Source organism: Chrysochloris asiatica, unplaced genomic scaffold, assembly GCF_000296735.1.
Source record: "Chrysochloris asiatica unplaced genomic scaffold, ChrAsi1.0 scaffold00007, whole genome shotgun sequence".
Lineage (NCBI taxonomy): Eukaryota > Metazoa > Chordata > Mammalia > Afrosoricida > Chrysochloridae > Chrysochloris > Chrysochloris asiatica.
The window spans coordinates 27,089,326-27,111,547 of NW_006408525.1; the positions used below are offsets into that span (position 1 = coordinate 27,089,326).

Here is a 22,222-nt window from a genome sequence, read left to right on the forward strand (position 1 = left end):
GTGTTTCATTTTGTTGTATATAGGGTTGATATGAGTCGATACCAACTCAATGGAACCAAGCAACAATATATATATATATATATATCCTATTCTTCCTCCCACACCCATTCAGCCTGTATCTCTGTCCTTGTATCCACACACAGAACTCTTTTGTTCCCAGGTTGTGTATATATCACTATTTACCTCTATGTCCTTTAGCTCTTGCATACCTACCTGTGTCTTCACTGAAATAAAGGGAAATTTGGGCAGAGAACCCATCTTTGCATCTGTAAGTTCCAACATGTTTGTTTGTTTTTAATAAAAAATCCAATTCTCTGTAGTCACATCTTAATTTTGTAAATGAATGTGTTCTAGCTTCCTTTAAACACATTCATGTGATTTTAATTGTTTCCAGGTGCTCTGTCATAATCACCAGAACAGTAATTCCCAAGCATGGTTGTGCTTTGGAATCTCCTGAATTAAAACAAAACAAAACAAATGTTGAGGTCTAAGTCTGTCCTCAGTCTGGTTTAATTGACCTGGAATGCAGTCTGGTCATTGGTAGGTTTAAAGCTCCCAAGTTGAGAGGACATTATGCTGAGTGAAATAAGTGAATCACAAAAGGGGAAATATTGTATGAGATCACTATTGTACAAATACAAGGTTTTCATACTAAAAGAAACATTCTTTGATGGCTACCAGGGGTGGAAGGGAAAGGAGAGTAATTCACTGGCTAGAGGGTAGACACATGCTGACTTGGGTGTCAGGGAGAACAATATACAAGAAAGAGGGAAGACAAAGTACAAGAAGAGGGAGGCTGGCAGAAGAATGGTGAAGACACAGGTAGATATGCAAGAGCTAAAAGCAGGTTGAAAGCTTTCTGTTTTGACACTGTCTGTGACTTTAAATATGCAGTTTGTTGGTAGCAAATCGTTGGGCTTTAAGTACTGGCTTGATCTGGGGAGTTATTCAAAGAGAATCTGTAATTACCGTGGATAGCCAGGTTACATAATTTTAAACTTGAAAACACTCCATGGTCAACTCTAAAGGCAATTTCTAAAGAGACTTGCTAAAACTTACTTGGAATCTGTATGTAGGGGATGGCTTTGAAGAATGTTGTTGAACTGGATGTGTTGGTTCTGTTCTGAGCTTTGAAATCACTCTGTATACTTTATGTTGTTGTTGTTAAATGCCCTCAAGTCAGCTCCAACTGACAGGGTTTTCATGTCTGTATTTTTTACTGAAGCAGATCACCACATCTCTCTCCCTCAAAACTGCTGGTTGGGTTCAACCCAGAAGACTTTTAGTTAGCAGCTGTATGTTTACCTATTATGCAACCAGGGCTCCCTGGTCATCTGATTAGCCACCTTAGTTCCAACTGCAGTCTTAATTCCCCTTTGCCTTTAAAGTAACATAGTCACAGGTTCCAGAAACATGAACATGGGCATCTATCTTTGTGAGGCCATTCTTCTGCCCGCCACTAGAGGTAATTACTTCCAGGTCATTGTAAAATAATACGTATACACAGGATGTGAAATAAAGGAACAAGCAACATTAGAGAAGGTCTCTGAACTGAGCTTGACTTTGGATTTGGAGGAAAGCAGACATAGTGGCAAATCACAGCAGAAAACATGTTCCAGGTCCAAGTCTTCTCACCAGCAAAGCAGTAAGATGCATGAATCTGAATCCATTTGGAACTTGAGTTTTAAAAATGAGGATCAATGAAGAAATTATGGTAGAAAGAATAGCTGCTTTATCAAAAAATGTACACGCACACACACATATATATCATCTTAATTCATTTGATTATTTCAGTATACAATTATGTGTTTCACTAAAATAGAGTCTTAATATCTGCTTCAGGTAGCCCATTGTGATGGGCAGAGACCTGAGGGGGTCTCTGATCCTATCATCTCAAAGTGACTCTTTGAGATTTTAGCAAATCATTGTTTATCACACCAGTGGATCTTCACATAAGCTAAAGGTGTTCTTTCTTGTCAAACCCAGATGCCTTCAATCCCCAGTGTTTGCTCCTCTCAGTGTCCAAAAATGTGCTTCTAGCACCAACCTTACTCTTCACATTGTCATTGGGACTCTGTCATATATTAGCACTGTTTGGAGACTAGTTGCATCCCCTATAATGTGTCATAAATAACCTGCAATCTGGAAGTGTCTTTCTTTATGTGTCTCCTCCACCCCTCACCCCCACCACACCATTCAGTGTCTATAGAGTAGGTATTCAACAGATATTAGTTGAATTTAAAGGAGAAAGGTCAAAGTATCTGCCAAAGAGTTGATTGGGTCTCCCTGAGCTAGAGAAGGAAAGAAAGTGCCTGGAAACCCAGAAAGACCATGTTTCCTCCCATACAGGAGGAAAGGAAGGCATCCTAGGCACATCAGGGCAACCCAACGGGTCCCTTTGCTGATTGCCCCTAAGGCTGCCTGGATCCTTAATAAGCCAGAATAATACAGTTGAACCTAAAACTTCCTGCTGAAAATGCATGTGTCTTCTGGGAACTCTTGCCTACTCCCAGTTCGGACCTCCTCAGTTCAGCTTTGGAGACAAGCAGGGCTGGGAGATGTCCAGATCAGGAGAGGGGAGTGTGAGAAAGAGCCAGGCATGACCAAGGGGCAATAGGGACCATGGCACTCCAGTCCCCTGCCCTCTTGTGTGTTGGCTTGCCTGCTGGGGTTCTTGGCCATGAGTTCCACTTTCTGATGGAAGTAATCAGGGGCTGGGTTGCTTCACCCATAGGACCAGGCTGCCAGATCCACCATCTGCCCTCTAGGCACGGAACAGCTCTTGCATTGAGAGTCAGACCATTATGTGGCCTGACTTTCAAGTGGCTTTTTATAGAGTGTTCAACTGATGAGCACATTGAAACAAATGAATACCAATGAGACAGGCATCTGCTTTGCCAGGGAAGTCAAGTTTTATTAAGAGGTTACAAGGGAGGGCCACTGACATTTCAAAGGAAGAAAGAGACCCCAGTGAAGGAAAAGGTGGGCAGAGATGGTCTGGAGAAAATGGAAATGGCTGAAGGCTTTAGCTCCAACCATGCAAATTGTGTTTGTGGAATGAGCCAGGGCCAGGCCAGAGCTCTGGTGCCCTGGGCCCCACCTCCTTGCTCCTCTGACAGTCCCTGGCCTCTAGCGCACAAAGGAATTACAGGGCCCACAGCGAGGATGTGGAGAGCAGGGGGCACAGGGATTGGAAACGCAGGGTCCAGGCTTTCCGCATGCATTGGTCGTGGCACAGGGGTTGCAGGGCAGCCTGGAGACAAAGAATGATGTGTAAGGATGAGTGAAGGAAGCCTCATAATTATATACCAGAGAGACCCCAAGAGTGGAATGCCTGTCAGGACTTGGCCCGGTCTGTAACAAAAACCACAAGCTCACTGTCTGCTCATTACCTACTGCAAAGTTCATTGCCAGACTACCAGCCTCTCTATCACATCAGAGTCTCCATCGAGCCAAAAGTACTCGATGGGAACGCTGAAAATCTCACTTTTGGTCCCCAAGCTGATGATTTGGGGCAAGTCACTTAAGTTCTCCAAGCCCCCGTTTCTTCACCTGTAGAATGTGAAGAATACTGATCCCGCCTGTCTGATGGCTATTTTGAGGCCAAATAAGGTAAAGGTGTGGAGTTCTGGTGTGGCACTGTGGGTTAATGGGCTGGACTGCAAGTTTGACTTGAACGTCAAGGTTGGAGGTTTAAGCTCACCAGCAGATCATCGGAAACACTATACAGGGTCGCTATGAGTCGGAACCGACTCGATGGCACTCAACAACAACAACAACAAGGTAATGTATGGAAACAAGCTCTCTGCATAGCACAATATTGCAAAATGTTAGCAATAGCAGATTGCAGCTCAATGTCATATTAAAATGCAAAGAACTGACTGTACAATTTCAGCCTGTATGTCAAACAAATCTTAACATCAAACAGTTTTATGTTCGTAATGATGGCCATATTGCATTCTGAGTTCCGGTTGAGCATGTCTCACACAAAGTCATGATTTCCAGTGCAAGGTTTGGAATGGAATCTTTACATGGAGCTCACCTAAGCAGCACGCGCATGCATACACAGCTCCATCAGACATCCCCAACTGAGTACTCACTTGCAGTCCTCACTCTCCAGCAGGCCCCGGTATGTGTTGATCTCACACTCTAGCCGCGCCCGGACATCCAGCAGCACCTGGTACTCCTGGTTCTGCCGCTCCAAGTCACTCCGGATCTCAGCGAGCTGGTCTTCGACGTTGGTGATCATGCACTGCACCTGGGACAGCTGGGAGCTGTAGCGCGCCTCCGTCTCTGTCAGTGTGTTTTCCAGGGAGTCTCTCTGTTGTGGAAAGAGATAACAGATCACCATATAAAGTTCCTTTCTTCCAGACTATTAATTCAACTCTTGCCAAAAACTCAAAAACCCTTCCTCCTCCTCACGATTTCCAGTCCTTACAATTACTCCAAGATCCTGAACTCTGTCAGCACCTCAAGAGAACCTACCAGGTTGTGCTGGGCCTGCAGCTCGATCTCCAGGGCATTGACAGTGCGTCTCAGCTCGATGATCTCTGCCTGGCAGGTCTGTAGCTGCTCTGAGCTGGAAACCACCTGCTTGTTCAGCTCCTCGGTCTGGAACATTCAAAGGGAAGAAGACAAGAGTCAGACCCTGCCTTATAGACCCAGGAGGTATCTCAAGTCCTGAGTGGTCACATGCTTAAATGTTCACCTGTGTGGTAAACCATTCCTCCACATCCCTGCGGTTGGTCTCCACCAGAGCCTCATACTGACACCTGGTGTCATTCAGGACACGGTTCAGGTCCACAGTGGGGGCAGCGTCCACCTCCACATTGAGGCGATCCCCAATCTGGCAACGCAGGATGTTGACTTCCTGTGGATGCAGAAAATATATCCTTCAATAAAGGGTGGACAGAGCATGAGAAATTGTGTCATTGTTCAAACCCTGTCAGTCTATTTCCTTGGGAAAAAAACTTAAGTTGTGACATCTTGAGGTTAGGATGTCTGCATTCCATGGAGCACAGATCCCTTCTCACCATGACCATGCCACTGCTCTCCAATTCAGAGAGAATTCCCAAGCATTTACCCAAGTACCATTAAAGGATTAACTCATACCCAATTTTCCCAGATGCCGACTGACTATGCATGATCTCAGAACTCAAAGAATTGGCTGTGCAATTTCATATTGTGTGTCAAACAGTTCTTGCCATCAAGTAAGATGTAAAATCATGCCCTAGCCCATCTCAAGAGAAAGATGGAGCCCAGGTAAGTTTTCACCAAGACCTTGAAAGGATGGAAACTCAGATTCATCAAGCTTGGTGCTGTGGCATTTGGAGAAGGGAAATAACCTTGTACAGCACTGATAAGCAACACTGGAGTTCATCTTACAATCCAGTGATGGAAAAGCTCTGGGGAACTCAAAAATGCACCTGTTTTGAGTGAAAGATACATTTTATCCAGGGTTATGGATAGGTGTCATCCCTCTGAAATATTTTTTTTTGAAATCTTTTTTATCAGATGTTTTCATGTTTTTAAAAGAAACTGAGAAAGATAAAATCAGCCTGGTACTCCAGGTTGTTCCACTCCAAATCACTAAAGCCTGAGACTGAATTGGGCTTCGGAGCTCACCTCCTCATGGTTCCTCTTGAGACACAATAGCTCCTCCTTCAGAGACTCCACCTGGGCCTCCAGGTCAGACTTGCACAGGGTCAGCTCATCCAGGATCCTGCGTAGGCTATTGATGTCGGCCTCCACCAACTGCCGCATGGACAGCTCTGTCTCGTACCTGTACAAGGACAGGGTCAGAGAGGTCACTGGCAGACCTTCAAAGCCCAAAGGAAGAATCTTTGATAACCCTATTGAACTTGTCTTTTCATTTTCTTCAATGAATAGACCCAGGAGATAGAGTCTTGGAGGTCCAGTCAAGAAACCCAACATTGATCTAAAAATTAGTGGATTCATTTGAATTCTCATCTACTTTGGGGATTCCTTTGCTTGGTTCCTCCAGATCCTTTGCAGAATTCTTCACAACTGGTGGGTTGTTGTTCTGCATCAAAACTACAGAAATCCTTTTCTCTAGAGATGAAACACAAAGGAGCAGCCATCAGTGCTAATTCTGAGCAACTCACTTGGTTCTGAAGTCATCCGTGGCCAACTTGGCATTGTCAATCTGCACCACAAGTCTGGCATTCTCAGATTTGGTGCACAAGATCTGGGGAATGAGAGGTTGTTTCGTGAGGATCGAAAATAAATATGAAAACATCAACTTCTTTAAAGTGCCATTTTGAAAGTAGAAAAGGTAACCAGCAATCATGATAAGCATACAGGTAAGAAACAACTCTCAACCACTGATTGGGATTGGGAAGCATAGCAACCTTCCCTTGGCTGGAGATTACAGCAAGGCTCCTCACCTTCTGCTGGAGCTGCTCGATGGTCCGGAAGTAGGACTGGTAGTCCGGGCACACATAGGGCACCTGCTCTTGGCAATACTCATGGATGCGGCCCTCCAGCTCTGCATTCTCCCGCTCCAGCTGGCGCACCTTCTCCAGGTAGCTGGCCAGGCGGTCATTCAGGAACTGCATGGTCTCCTTCTCATTGCCATTGAAGGAGCCCTCACAGAGCCAGCCACAACTGCCCACAGAGGCAGGGATATTGCAGGCTCCAGGCAGGGTGCAGCCATGGCAGCTGGGGGGCACACAGGGCCGGGTGGAGCAGCTGGTGCGGCAGCTCAGGTTGGGCAGGCAGCAAGTGTATGGCATGATGCTGGAAGGGAGCAAGGTGCCTGGCTGAAAGCAGGTTTCTCCAAGTCACAGAGCATATGGCCCTTCTTCTTCTGGGAAGCCTTTATACCCCCTCCACCAAGGGTGTGGACACGGCGTGTAATATCTTTTTTCTTTTTATTTCTTCATTGGTTTACAAATGCCCTTGCCTTCAGTCTGTTATTTACCTTCCTCAGAAGAGTCCCTTGTCCCATAAAATTCTTTACTTAGGCTTCTTGCTAAGTCAGGACTCCTCTTCCTGCAGTACACCCATGAAATCAGAGTTTTGTGGTAGATCATCAAAGAGACCACACAGTCCGGCCCAAGTATCTGTCCTCATTAATTGGGTGTTTGTCCATCCAATGACATTATTTTGTGCCCCGTGGTTTTGCAGGTCCATAGTCAGACTTATCTCCTGGCCCACTTGGCATTTCTAAGATGAGACTGGGACTGATTGAAGGAAGAAGTTGCCATCAATATTAGCAATGGACTCTCCCTCCCTCTGCTCTAAGAAAAGAATACTTAAGTAATGTAGCACTACAAACCTTAGGACCCTTTTAATGGATAGTAAGGGTTGATTTGGACCATGACTGAGACATATGGAAAGCAAGTTGTGTTTTTAGGGTTTGTGGAATGCCTCCTATATGTCATCTAAAAGAATTGGGGTTGGGGGTGATTTTAAAGCTTGGTAATTAGCTTGAGAACAGGGATTGTTCTGGAGGAAGGGGTAGTTTTGAAAGGAGGCTGAAAATGCAAGCCAAGAGGTACATATAAATGCATTTAAACTATCTAGGGAAATTATCTGGGTGCAGATGTGAAATGTTGAGCTTTTCCACTGAGGTTTCCATAGAATCAAGACAGGGTTAGTGGGTATGTTGGGAAAGTTAGGAGATATAGTTCAAAGGGGTCTTCGTAAGCATGAAATCCCTTGAAGATGATTTTAAAACTTCATGTGATTTTGCCTCATATTACATAATATAGTCTTTGTTGACTTTAATATTTTTTAATCATGTTATAAAGCTTCCTATTAGACTTTCTAATGTTTTTTCCAGTTCTCTAAATTAAATTGATATACCAGGAAGATGCACCATATTCTGTCCTGGGCTTCCCATCCCCCAGTCCTACTTGGTTACATGCACCCTGGTTTAAGGTAGCTCTGTGATCTGTATGATTGAATCCAAAGATATGGGCACCAGGAAAGAAGATGCTGAGTCACAGTCTAAGCAGAAGATTTTTCAAAGCAAGCTGGAGTCATTTGGGTTGATTTGCAAGGTAAAGGACAGCACTAAGATGTCTGAGGAAGGGGAGGCCAAAGTTTTGAATATATAAAAGTTGCATAATTAAGAAGTGACTGGCTTACAAGCTTTCAAGAGAGAACCTAGAACTAGGGGGCATGGAGGAAGGCAGAATCTCCAGTGAGTACTATCCCATCTGTCTAGGCGGAGCTGATGAAATGAAATGCAGAAGGGTCACTTGTGATACAATAGTGAATGATTGTTATCAGGACTGATTGTGAGGGTTGGAAATGTAAAGGTAGACGTTTTGTAGCAAGGAAGGGAGTGATTAACTCTCCAGTCTAGGAGCAGAGGTCCCTAGGACCATCAACGGAGAGGAGCCAAGAGCAGGACCCTACCCAGAGAAGCAGCGAGGCCCAAGATGGAGGCAGAGACGATGATGTGGAGTGATGATGCAGTTGAGTACTTTGGATCCAGAGAGGGAGAGGGACTGTGTGCTGAAGAATGGGGGTGGGTTTATAGGGTATACCCTTTGGTAGGTTGATGATGCATAGAGGGGATTGGAACCATGGCAATGAAACGATGTACGGTGGAATGAATGTAAAACTAAAGTTCTCCCATGTAAAATATCATATGATTCACAATAAAACATGGGGGGGAGAAATCAACAGGTACAAGTATATACAATGAAAATAAATACATAAATAACACCTTAAAAAAAAAAGTTGCATAATTATAGGTACTACCAGGTACCACTTGTATCTAAGCTGTGGCACCCCAACTTCCTCTGAGGCTTGGGCTGCCAGCCAAGGCTGAAGTTTTATTGACAACTTATTGGAGTCCTTCTTCCCATCAACCTTTCATGATAGTATTGATGTGGAGCTCTGCTAGAGTCTCAGATAAAAGGTCCTTCATCTACACACACTCCAAGGTCATTAGCTCCACTTATTATAATGCCATTCAGATGAGAGGTCCCATAGCACAATAAAGAAGCCCTAGACTTGTAATAAAATCAAAATTTCTTTGTTTTTCTCTAAGACAATTAAAGGGAAGAAAGAGGTGGGTCCTATAGCAGGCATCACTGAGACTTTCCGCAGGACGGATGAAGCAATGGTGGAGAACAGCACGGCTCTGCTCCCCAATCCTGTCAGCCTGCTCTAAAGCATTGGCTTTGCAACAAGGAGTTGGTTTCTCAGCTTTTCTTTCTCTTCACCCTGAGAAGTTTTACCCTGAGCATACACTAAATGCCAGCAGCATTCTCCAAGCTCTTTGGTCTTATCGTCTGATTGGCTAGTGTAGCCTCATGGAGACCTTGGTCAAAAGAGAATGCTGAAGTTCTAAGGATGAAGAGATTCTGAAATTGGCTCATCACATAAGCAAAGACAAAATCTGTGCACAACACCAGAAGAACAGAGAAATGGAAAGAGTTGGAGACAGAAAGAGATAAGAACATGGAGAGGCAAAAGAAAACCTGAAGGAACCCCCACAACCATGTGGAGCCCTGTTAATCCAGCAAAGCGTGCCCATCTTGAAATGACTGAACCTAGAGATTACAAAACTGAGAAGTAGCCAAGATAACCTAAGCTGATGGACAGAAGAGTTATCCACTTGCTGAGTATCCTTCCAAACGTAAAGGGAGATGACTCATGGAAGATCTACAAACACAGAGACCACAGCCTCTGGGATCTCTGAAAGAAGAAATGGCATCGTTCCAAGGTGTTCAGATCAGAGCGTCAGCTCCATGATCCAGTCAGAGATTTGTTTGGTGCTGAGACCTGTAGTGTTCTCTACACTCAGGCAGAGCAAAGTCAAAAAGAAGCAAGACAACATCTTTCTGAATGAATCAGGAATGTGGACAGGAGACATAGAAAACAGCGATAGTCAGACCTGCACTGACTTCAGGTTATGACCAATTGGCAGTCACACAGAAGTGGGATGCAGACAAGAACGGGTTACCTCTATCACCTGCTAGTTATTGCGGCTGAGTCCTTTCCCTGAAGGCTGCCCTGCAGAAGGTGAAATGGCACACGAATTCTGGATGGATACAATCATCAGGCTGGCAGGTGAGTAGACAGACTGCTTATAAATCTTGCTTCTTTCTTAGAGTGTTGTCAAAATATCAATAGGCTTAAGTTACATTGCTTCTTGAATTAGTGAGGAAAATGGGACTCCCTGACCTCACACAGGTCAGGAGTGAACTTCATGGATTCTATTTATTTCCTAATTAGGATATTTGCCCATTTTATTCATTCAGAGAGAAATTAGCAATGGACTACTAAACCCACCTCGTTTCTCTAATTTTATTTAATTCAAAAATATATTTATTGAGCAGCTTGACAGTCACAGTGCTAAATTAAAACAGAAGTGTCATAGTTCTAGTAGAGATGTATCTATTCAGGCCAACAAAAATATATGAGAGATAACCAGATGATAAGGAGCTGTGGTAGCATAGTGGTTACAAATCGGGCTACGAACCACAAGGTCAGCAGTTCGAAACTACCAACGGTTCCACAGGAGAAAGATGAGAGTTTCTACTCCCATAAAGATTTACAGCCTCAGAAACCCTGTACAGGGTTGCTATGAGTTGGAACCAACTCCACAGCACATAACAACAAAGACGTGAGCTATTTAAAGGGTGTAAGTTGGATGTTTGGGAATATGTTTGTATTTCATGTGATTAGAACACCGTACATACAACATTAAGTGTCAGAGTCATTTGTGGAGCATCTATAATGTGCCTGGCACAGTTTCAGATGTAGGGAGGGTGGGAGGAGTGGACAGTGAGGAGTTGATGTTCCCCTGCCCTACAGAAGCCCTCAATCCTGCCAAACAGACAGGTCCACACCTAACTCTAACATAATGTAATATAGTCAGACGCCATTTAACGCCCCCAAATGTCTTCCCCTCCCTCCCTCACCTAGTCCTGTCCACATTCCAAGGTGATTTCAATCTAGTTATTGATTCTCAACCATTTGATGAAGAAATTACATAACAGGGAATTATTTACCTGTATCCCAAAGGAGATTCATTTTTCCTCCAGTCTCAAGTAATAAGTAGGATTCAAAGAATTAGCCTCATTAGAAAACGAATCTTTTTAAAAATCTTTTTCAACCAAACCTGGTCATTTGTTTTTTGATACTTGTTGCTTTAGAGACAAGAGGGGGGGCCATGGTGACTTACACCTTAGCCTCGTAGCATTCCCAGAGAATTCCAGGGCATTAAGATCATTTCCAAATCAAGTGAAAGAGACTGTCAGCAGGTGCAATTGAGAAACCATTCCAGGGATGTGGTATAGGGCAGAGCCAAGCCAAGCAGCAAATGAAAGAGGAAATGGAAAAGAGAAGGAGGTTAGAAGAGAGAAATGAAAATGGCGCATGGGCCTGCTGAGAAGCAGATGCAGTTATGCCATCCTTGAGATCAGAGAGAGCTACTGAGAGATGGAAGCATCTGGATGGAGAGCCTGGGAGGCCAATGTGAATAACTGAGACCTCTGGTATAGGGTGTCTGAGAACCAGGGAAGAAGGAGGGGAAGGGAGCAGGGAGACTTGGATACAATAACCAGCATTAAGAGGAAGTCACCCAAAGCCCAGGAAATGGTCAAAGGCCTGAACTATTGTGTCTGGGTGGGGAGAACATGAACAATGGGAGAAAGCACCACAAAATTATCCTTCAGAGATCCTCAGGCCCTGGAGCACCTTTTCACTATACAATCCATCTCAGCCATCTCCCTCCGGCATTAGAGAGTGTGTCTGAATGACACGTCTTACCCAGATATACCTCCAAGCAAAGCCTTTCACTGTCCAGCATGATAAAGCATCTAAAATGACTCAGGGATGAAAAGACAATGCCTAACACTGCCACTCCCCAGCTGGAGGCTGCCCGATGATGAACGTCTCCCACTACAAAACAGACCTTATATTGTCTGCTTTGCCTATCTTTGTAGGTTGTTTGGGGTTCAAATTTTATGTCAGCGTTTTGTAAATGGTGAAATAGTGAATATATATAAGTAATTCTGCTTCTCTTCTCCACTTCTTCTTCAATATATAGAGGACTTCAAAAAGTTTGTGGAGATTGTCCATTGTTTCATTCCATTTTCCCATAAACCTTTTGAAATCCCCTCACACAAGGTTTGAATGTTCTGGTGTGGCTCTGTAGGATAAGCACTGGACTGCTCGCCACAACGCCGGCAGTTCAAACCCACCAGATGTTCCTTGGCTTTCTGTTCCCACACAGATTTTTAAAAGTCTGAGAAACCCTATACAGTGTTGCTATGAGTCAGAACCTACTCGACCGCATTTAACAACAACATCTGGTAGCGTAGTGGTTACGAATCGGGCTGTGAACCTTAAGGTCAGCGGTTCGAAACTACCAGCTGCTCCGCGGGAGAAAGATGAGGCTTTCTACTCCCGTAAAGATTCACACCCTCGGAAACCCTGTACAGGGTCGCTATGGGTCAGAACTGACTCAACGGCACTTAACAACAACAACAACATACTAAGTTAACCTTCTTTGGCAATGTCAGCATTACAATGGCCCAGATCTTCAAGTTTCAAGATGCCTTCTGATACTGTAGACCTTTCATTCTTTGCACTGCCCTTTGATCCAGAAAGTTTCCTCTAGCAAAAAAAAAGTTACTATCCAGTGAATTCTGATCCATGGCGACCCCGCATGTGTCAGAGTAGAGCTGGGCTACATACAGCGTCCAAGAGCTGACTTCTTAAAAGTAGATCACTGGGCCTTTCTTTCAAGAAGCCTCTGAGTGGGCTGGAACCTCCAGCCTTACCATTAGCAGTCAAGTACATTAACCATTTGCACCAGCAAGAAATCGTCCTCTAGCATAAAAGCTCTCGTTTCCTCCAAGGAAAAGGAATCAAAACAATATAGCTAATTATGGCTCTGTTTTTCTGCTATCAAAATCTGAGATCTGACCTCTGAAAAAGACAGTGGTTAACAGCACAGTTGTCAGAGGCAGACTGCCTGATTTGAATTCTAGCTTCTCTACCTAGTAGCTGTGTGACTTTGGGCACCTCTGAACCTTGGTTTCATATCTATAAAGTGGAGATGACAATAACATTGACTTCATAGAATTGCTGTAAGGATTAAATACCTTTATGTATATATACATTATGGCACTGTATGATAAGCACTGAACCACAAGGTCAGTTTGAATCCAAGGTGGATCAAACCCACTAGTTGCTCCTCAGAAACCCTATACAGGGTCGCTATGAGTCAGAACCAACTGGGCAGTACTTAACAACAACAACAACAACATAGCTTTAAACAGTAACTGATTAAAGTAACTGGTTCATGGTAAGAGTTCAATGAATGTAAACTTTTGATCACGATGACGCTGAATCTGTGTGGTGATGATGATGGTGGTGGTAATGGTGGTAATGATGGGCTGTTTGGTTTCTAGGGAAGCTCTTCACACCTCTCCAAGCACAGTGATCCCTCTGCCCATCCTTTCTTCTCAGAAGCCCAAACCACTTATATACACAATGTTTCATCAAAGCTAATATTTTCATTTTAAATGACAGTCAAGACATTGGATGTGAACTTAACAAATACAGGTCAATTACCCCGGGGCCCCACTGACTCATTTCATATATCACCAGAATGATTCACGTTCTCTTCCTCTCCCTTAAATGGAAGAACAATGCTTGCCTGCTCTGTCATGGTGCAGGAATAAGTGGGATTGTTTGGTTAGACAGCTTTGAACTTGTTCGATGAAAGGAGCTATTTAAGTACAAAGGAGGAGGTGAGGGTGGTTGGGCCAGGACTAAATTAAGGTTAATCAAGATTGCTCTTTCTTAGTGGGACCCACTCTTGGGTAAGTGCCTCAGGGATGTGTCACCTGTGCCCAAATATCTCCTCCACCACTTGGGAACAAAAGGTCCAGTGGCCACAGAAGGGGGTGACAGCTCCTGACCCTTCTAGAGCATCCTACAATGGAAGTCCTGAGGCCTCCCAAGCCAACCAGACCTGTCTACTTGGACACTGGCCAAAAGGTAGCATTCTGGATTTGAGAGGGGCTGTAGGCAGAGAAGCCAGGCTCTGAAGCCTGGTGTGCTTGGGACTGTGGTCACTCTGCAGCCACAGCCCTACACCAGGAGGGACAGGATTAGACAACCATCAACTGTATTTTTAAATTTCTCAGCAAGCTATTCCAATTCAGAGAGTTCACTGAGCAAAGAGGAGATAAAAACTACGTCCTAGAGCAGGTTTGCCGGCTTCGCTTTAACACTTATCGCTTCATTGACCAAAAAGCAAGGGGCCTAGAAGACAAGAAGGCATAGGGCTTGGGAATTGGAAGACCCTCAAAGGCCATCTCATCCAGTCCCATCAGATGCATGAGTCCTCATCTCAACATCCCAGCTTGAATGCTCTCCAATGTTGGCCCATGTTTGATCAGCTGTGGCCCTGAGTTGTAGAGAGTTGCTGGCTCTCAACCATGGCTGCTGAAATGTGAAACTTCTGGTTTACTTATTGATTTGTGATTTGTCTTGTTGTTATGTGCCGTCGAGTCGGTTCCGACCCATAGCGACCCTATACAGGGCTTCAGAAGCTGTAAATCTTTACAGAAGCAGAAAGCCTCCTCTTTCTTCCACGGAGCAGCTGGTAGTTTCGAACTGCTGACCTTAAGGTTCGTAGCCCGATTCGTAACCACTACGCTACCAGAGCTCCTTTATGACCTGCAAATTCCAAGCTGCTGGAGGACAAGGGAGCCTGCGGGCAAGCTTGACCGGGTCAACATGTTTGGACCTCTCTAATCTGATAATGTAACAAAGAGAGGTTTAGCAATTGTTGACATTCAATGTTTTTGAAGTTTTGCAGCATGCAGAGGAATAGCACTGTTGAAGGCAAGCAAATTGTCCATCCAAAGGTACTTAGAGAGCCAAGCCAGCTCCTCCTATAGAGTGTCGCCAATCGGGGGTGCACTTTCCAAGTAAATTCCCTGACCCAGTAGTTCTCAAACTTAAACTTGTATCAGAATCACCTAGAAGACCACATAAAACAGACTGCTGTACCCCAGCCCCAGAGTTTCTTGTTTAGAAAGTCTGGGGCGGGGCACGAGAATTTGCGTTTCTAGCAAGTTCCCAGGTGTTGTGATGCTACTGGTCCCAGGACTACATGTCCAGAACCGCCGCCCTAACCCTTTTAATGTTTATTTCTTTTCCCTTCAAAGCTTCCAGTGTATGGGCTTTGGATCTTGTTCAAAGAGACTGGAGTTCAGGTCATAAGTCAGTAATCTGCTGAGAATAATAGCAACCACGCCCTCTTCGCAAGCTTGTCTGTGACGCCCCAGAACAGTATCTTGCTTTTAATGGGCGTTCAATCATGAAGGCTTCATTTAAGTAGGATAGGAAGGTCTGGCAGAACCTCTGACTTTGCACGAAGATCAGATGACTTTAGTCCGATAAAAGGGGGTTTTGCATAGGGTCTGTCTTAAATGCTCTGTGGATCTTGCTTGGACTGAGAGCCAGCTGGCTCGTCTATACCATGTTTCCACAGTCCCATTTTGAATCCTGGCCCTCGCTGGCTTTGTCATCTCCCAGAATCACTCTGGTGAGTGGACCCCATCCCCTGCTTCCATGGAACCCCTGACCCAGGGAGGTGGGATAGAGAAACTGACGCCAGCCAGCATCAGGCTCATTCTGCTGCAGAAGTGAAGTTTATTAGCAAAATGATACGAGATGCCTGCCACATCTCCAGGAGACCAGGAGGCAACAGACGAGATAAAATAGAGGACCCAGGACACCCTGAAGAGAAGAAGCACAAATTCAGGAGCAAGGGCTGCACTGCTGGACTTGAATGCCCATCAGAGACAGATGTCACCTTGCTTCAGTCTCTTCACCTGGCTAGCTGTGAGTCAGGCCATAGGGGACAAGGCCTGGAGAACAAAGACAAAGATGCTGCCACTTTGCCCATTTTCTTGCACCTCAGCATCGATTTGATGGGCAAGACCCACGAGAGGCCCGAGGAGGCCTGGAGAGGCAGGGAGGACATGGGGTGCAGGCCGCAGGGGCTGGGTAGGGGGTATTGGAGGCTGGGGTCGCACATGGGTTACAGGGAAGCCTACAGAGAGAGGAAAAAAAACAGGTATTTGGACCATTGGCATGAGAAATGCATAAAAGACTAAAGCATATAGACACTTTAAAACTCTACAGATAAAAGGGAATTTAAAGTCTTCAGAGTTCCTGTCATTTGGCCAAAATCTAGAAAGGGACAGTGACTCGCTCTGATTCCACAATGAAACTGAGACCAGAACTCAGGCTCCCCGGGTGCAAGACCATGTTAAGGAACGTCGCACAGAGACAAGTAAAAAGGCTGGAAGAACCGGAGTAGGCCAGATATCAGCTGCCTTATTAATTTAAACCAGGGGTAGGGAATGTCTGGCCAACAGACCGAGAACTCATTTGGTCTGACCCTGCCAAGGAAATTGCAGTTCCAGCAATCACATTAAGGGTGAATTCATAAAATGACCAAATATAGCAGGCTGATTTATAAGTTGATAATGTTGTATGGCATGAGAATGATGTTTAAATTTTGACAGAACAATGTTCCCCAACCCTGATTAAACAAAGCCCCAGTCTTGTTCCTTATTTATTAAAGTGGGGTACTTTACCATTGGACTGCTGAGGAACTAGAGTCCTGGGGTGGTGCTGTAGGATAAGCACTGGACTCCTAACTAGAGAGTTAGCAGTTCAAACCCACCAGCTACTCCTCAGAAATCCTATGCAGGATCGATATGAGTCAGAACTGACTCATTGGCACCTAACGTCAACAATTCAGGGACTAAAATGAGAGAATGGGTGTAATTTCTCTGAGCAATATTTTTAAATAAGTAGGAAAAATTCTTATACTGTAATTGTGGCTGTTAAGTCTCGTTGAGTTGCTTCAAAACCTAAATGCACTGACCTCTCAGTATTTCAGTCCCCTGTGGGAGTGGTTAGCAGTGGGGAGCACAATGTGGTCAGCAAATCAGGCTACATAAGCCAAGATACTGCACACTCATTATTTGTCTGGGCAGCTGCAAGCTCTCCAGGTCTACTGGACAGCAAGTTGGTCCCTAAAGACGGTATCTGCAATGCCACCCCCAACTGACCTCCAGGGCTCCTCTTAGGAGTCCTCTTGTTCCCAATAAGGGGGCTCTGCTTTTACACGTGACTTCAGCACAGACAACAGGGCACATACTTGCAGTCCTCGCTCTCCAGAAGGTCTCGGTACGTGGTGATCTCACCCTCCAGCCGGGCCCGGACATCCAGCAGCACCTGGTACTCCTGGTTCTGCCGCTCCAGGTCAGCCCGGATCTCAGCGAGCTGCTCCTCCACATTCCTGATCAGACCCTGCATCTGGGCCAGCTCAGTGCTGTAGCGGGCCTCAGATTCACACAGAGAGTTCTGCAGGCAGTTTTTCTGTAATACCAAAGGAAGTGGAAGTAGGTTGGAAAAGTTTTGATTCTTTACCCTCCACCCCTACAGTGACTAAGGCCATGACCTCCCAAGACATTGCCAGGACCCTAGGTCCACTGCCAGTAAAAGAAATGGAAAGCAGCCCAGTTGAGTCTTCAATAAAGGCTAAGGAAACCCACCAGGCCGTGCTGAGCCTGGAGTTCAATCTCCAAGGCGTTCACCGAGCATCTCAGCTCCAGGATCTCTGACTGGCAACACTGTAGCTCCTCAGAGCAGGACATGGCCTGCAGGCTGATGCCTTCAGACTGAAGCACAGGGACATAGACCACAGTCACTTAGTTATTCACTGACCCACAGCACAAGCTGCTCCCTCCCCGCTCTGCACACCGTCCTCACCTGAGCTTGGAACCACTGCTCCACATCCTGGCGATTGGTCTCCACCATGGCCTCATACTGGCACCGCATCTCCCCCAGCACCCTATTCAGGTCCACAGGGGGCTCAGTGTCCAGCTCAATCCGGAGCCTGTCTCCCAGCTGACACCTCAAAGTGTGGACTTCCTGTGGGCATAGGAGAAGGATATCCCATTCATGGGGCCTCCACAGCCTTCCACCCAGAACCTCGGCTCCCTCGCCTTGTTCTCCCCAGTGACTTTCCTGTAGTCTCCTGAGGATGACACACTGTCTGCACCAGCCCAGCAGCATTCAGATGCTGTGGATGAAGAGCAACCTCCTCACTGAAAGCCAGAGCCTATCTTAAAGGCTTGTGAGGCTTCTCCACAAGACAGGGCCCACAGAACTTCCAGCCCGAGCAGCAGGAAACCTCCTTTCTTTACCCCAGCAACTCCCAGCATATGACACAAAGGCCCACCTGCTCGTGATTCTTCTTGAGACAGAGGAGCTCTTCCTTCAGGGACTCCAGCTGGGCCTCCAGGTCACACTTGGCAAGGGTGAAGTCATCCAGGGCCCTGCGCAGGCCGCAGATATCAGCTTCCACCAGTTGGCAGAGTGAGTGCTCTGTCTCATACCTTGAGGGGAGCAGAACACAGGGTTCTGAGGCAGGGTAGGAAGGGGTACCAGCACACAACTTACAGCTGTAATTCCACTGGCCTGCCCTTTCACAGTCTAGTTGTAAGTTGGTTTTTCCTGTGTTGTGTGCTCATAGCCAAGAAAACAACAGGATTTCCCCCACTCACTCAATACTAAGCCCCTAAGGTGAACCAAAGAAGCCCTGGATTATGAGTTGGGGGTCAGCAGTTTCAATCTACCAGCCACTTTGTGGGAGAAAGATGTGACTTTCTGTTCCCATGAAGATTTACAGAAATACTATATAGGGTCACGATGAGTCAAAACCAACTCGATGGTATGCACCCACCATCACCATGATGAAGCAGGCAGAGCAGCTGATATTGAGAAGAGCACATTAAACATGCCAGCCAGTACATGCCCTCTTGAACTGATGGCCCGAAAAGGAGGCAGGAGAGTAACCAGACAAGTATGGTACAGTGTGATCATGGAAGGCCCTCCTCTTCTATCCCCATTACTAAGAACGAGCCTCGAGTCTCTCTCAGGTTAGAAGCCCAACTACCATAGTGCCAGAAGAACATGACTTTCTTTAGATCTAGAACACTGGGGCTTCACACGCCCTGGAGAAAGAAAAAACAGCGTAATACCCTTTCCTTCTCTCAGGCCCCATAGAGGTAGAGTGTGGAGCATGATTTCTGCCCGTGCTCCTATGTTAGTAGGGCTGAAATGCAGAAACATATCCATATCAAAGTGGTAGATTTAGGATGAAATGGACTCAAGGTTGGAAACCTGGCCCAAGTTCCTGTCCTATCTCTCAGCTATATGCTGAAGTGCTCTGAGCCTCAATGTTCTCACCTACAAAATGGGGACGACATCATTGCCCACCTGCCTGCCTGCCTGCCTGCCTCTCAAGGTTGTTCTTCTAATAAAATCCATGGGATGATGTCTTCTAAAGCATGTTGGAACCTATAAATGCTAAACTATTGGAGAAGACCTGTTTCAAGATCTTGAACTGAATGTACTGTTTCTCCTGCCACAACCCTTCGGGGGGAGGCCATAATCAGTTGCTGGTGCCAGTTACATCACTGAAGAGAAGAAGCCTGTTACACCCCAGCTCACTTGGTTCTGAAGTCGTCTGCAGCCAGCTTGGCATTGTCTATTTGCACGACCAGCCTGTTGTTCTCAGATTTGATGCACAGGATCTGGGGAAAGAAAGTTAGCTCAGTGATTCACTGTTCTTGGTACCACCTCTAGCCTGTCTTCACCTAAGGCTTTTAAAAAACATGGAATTGGTAATCAAAGGGACCAGCTGATGTGCACAAGAGGTCCATGCCCAGCACATCGAGAATATGAGAAAATGCACACCCTTCGGACTCCTCTGACCCAACATCCTGCACAAGAAGTTTGGTTGCTTACATGAAACTAGCAGTTTTTTTAACTAACATACAATTTAGGGATTGGAAATTTTGTCATAGAGGTTATGAGTCGGGCTGCTAACCTCAAGGTCAGCAGTTGAAAACTACCAGCTGAGAAAGATGAGACTTTCTGCTCCTGTAAAGATTTAGAGCCTCGGAAACCCTACGTAGGGTTGCTATGAGTCAGAACCGACTCCACGGCACATAACCACCACCATCAATCACCACACGCATGAACTCAGAATGCTGGAGAATCAGATTCCAGAGCTCACCCTTTATACACATTCTCATTCTCCCTCACACAAGAGAGTCTCTCCCACAATCAAAAAGACATTGCAGCTGTGTTATTTCCACTTCTAATTCAAGTGCTGAACATTTTCCATAAAAGTTAGCAAACTTTTTCTATAATGGGCTGCATGGTAAGTAGTTTAGGCTTGCAGGCTATACAGTCTCTGTTATAACTATTCAACTTTGCCATTGTAGCGCAAAAGCAGCCATAGACAATATGTAAATGAATGAGAGTGGCTGCGTGCCAGTAAAACTTTATTTACAAAATCAGGCAATAGGTTTGATTTGATGCATCCCCGAGATAGAGATACACAAAGCTCACCTTCTGCTGGAGCTCCTCAATGGTCCGGAAATGGGACTGGTAGTCTGGGCACACATAGGGTTCCTGGCATTTGCTGAACTCTCGGATCTTGGTCTCCAGCTCCGCGTTGTCCTGCTCCAGCTGCCGCACCTTCTGCAGATAGTTGGCCAGGCGATCATTCAGGAACTGCATCGTCTCCTTCTCATGACCGTTCAGGGTGCCTTCACCACAGGACCCACAGCTTCCAATGTTGCCTGGAATGTGGCAGGACCCAGGCAAGAGGCAAGCAGCGTTACAGCTGGGCGGCAGACAGAGGCTGGGTCGGCCCAGGGGCGTTGACCCCACACGGACTCGGTTGGCATGAGCCAGGTTGGCCGAGAGGCACTGGGAGGCAGCCTTGGCCTTTGAAACCCGCCCACTGAGGCGGGAGCCGTAGCAGTTAGAAGTCATGGAGTTAGAAGTCTAGACTCCAGTTTGCCCAGGATTGGACTTCGTTAAGGCTGAAACCTGCCTTCTCCTCTAGACCTTATATAGGCCTGTAGTGGGTGTTGGTGTAAGAAAACTGGCATTTTCCTCATTAATATTTATGTTGATTGTTATACAATCACTCTATTAGTCAGTGATTTTGTCTCCTATAAAGAGTTAATTAGCTCATGAAAGAGGCTTCAACCTTCACAGGATGCTTCCCACCATAGCAGGATCCTCGAAAACAGAGAAAATGAGATCTTCAAACTGGCCACATTACGCAGCTATAAAATTTCCCCCTTCTGCCAGCTTATGGGTGTGAAATAATCAAGAACCAATGACTGAAAATTTCCTCAAAGTTTCACTTTTGTCTTTTCCTACCCTTAAAATGTTTCCATCATTGCAAAGTCTAAAATATTCGTCAATTGGACACTTTAGAAGAAAGAAAATTCATAATTCAGTTAGTTTCAACAGATATTTCTGGTATGCCCTGAGTAGAAACACTGAGTAGTAAGCCTACTGGGCAGTGGATCGTTGGTAAGTGCTGTCTAGTTAGTTCTAACTCATAGCGACCCTGTGTTAGGTTTCCAAGAAGCAGTTGGTGGGTTTGAACCACTGACCTTGCAGTTAGCAGGTCAATGTTTTTCCTACAGTGCCACACCAGAACTCTCAGGCATTAGCTATATTTTAATAAGAGGGAAAAGATGGCAAATGACCTTGATGTCATAAAGGCCATAGTCCTGGTGTGACACTGTCGGATAAGCACTGGACTGCTAACCACAGCCTGGCAGTTCAAACCTACCAGCTAGCTACTCCTTGGAAATCCTATACAGAGTCACTATGAGTTGGAACCAACTGAATGGTACTTAATAAGAAAACATAAGAGTGGGTATAAGAGAGAGTTGTGATGATTTCAAGGTAGAAGAGAGCACTTTGAGAAGAAAATGACTTCATGGAGAAGAGGCCATTTTAAATGTGTTTTGAAAGATGGTTTCCATGGGAAGTTGAGGGAAAGAATATCTCTCACTGAGCCAAAATAAGCAAAATGAAAGAAAAGAAGCAGCCATATTTGGGAAATGGCAAATACTGTGGTTTTGTTGTCCCTTATGATGAAGACATCAAGGCCAGCAATGGAAAATTGTGTTGGGTCCAAGATGTGGGAAGCCTTGAATGCCAGTTCCATTCCACATATAGGCTTCTGGTAAAAGCAATTCAAAGATAGGGATTTTCCCCTGGAAGCCAGTGTTCCTGAAATATGAGGAAAATCAATAACCAGGTTCCTCTTGGCAGAAAGCAAGAGTAAAGAAATAGAAGGTTTCTTTGTGAA

The 22,222-nt window shown here is 45.4% G+C and overlaps 2 protein-coding genes across 2 annotated transcripts; both read right to left on the reverse strand.

Moving 5' to 3' along the window:
• Positions 1 to 3,129: 3,129 nt before the first annotated feature.
• Positions 3,130 to 6,761, reverse strand: LOC102839376 (keratin, type I cuticular Ha1-like). Its single transcript, XM_006832625.1, has 7 exons — positions 6,408 to 6,761; positions 6,126 to 6,208; positions 5,626 to 5,782; positions 4,709 to 4,870; positions 4,486 to 4,611; positions 4,101 to 4,321; positions 3,130 to 3,253 (listed from the first exon to the last, which is right to left on the reverse strand). Exons 1-7 carry the CDS (start codon positions 6,753 to 6,755, stop codon positions 3,130 to 3,132), a joined length of 1,221 nt encoding a protein of 406 aa, XP_006832688.1. The 5' UTR covers positions 6,756 to 6,761.
• An 8,879-nt stretch (positions 6,762 to 15,640) lies between these two features.
• Positions 15,641 to 20,880, reverse strand: LOC102810648 (keratin, type I cuticular Ha7-like). Its single transcript, XM_006833690.1, has 8 exons — positions 20,452 to 20,880; positions 19,546 to 19,628; positions 18,272 to 18,428; positions 17,800 to 17,961; positions 17,583 to 17,708; positions 17,186 to 17,406; positions 15,960 to 16,066; positions 15,641 to 15,750 (listed from the first exon to the last, which is right to left on the reverse strand). Exons 1-8 carry the CDS (start codon positions 20,878 to 20,880, stop codon positions 15,641 to 15,643), a joined length of 1,395 nt encoding a protein of 464 aa, XP_006833753.1.
• Positions 20,881 to 22,222: the final 1,342 nt, after the last annotated feature.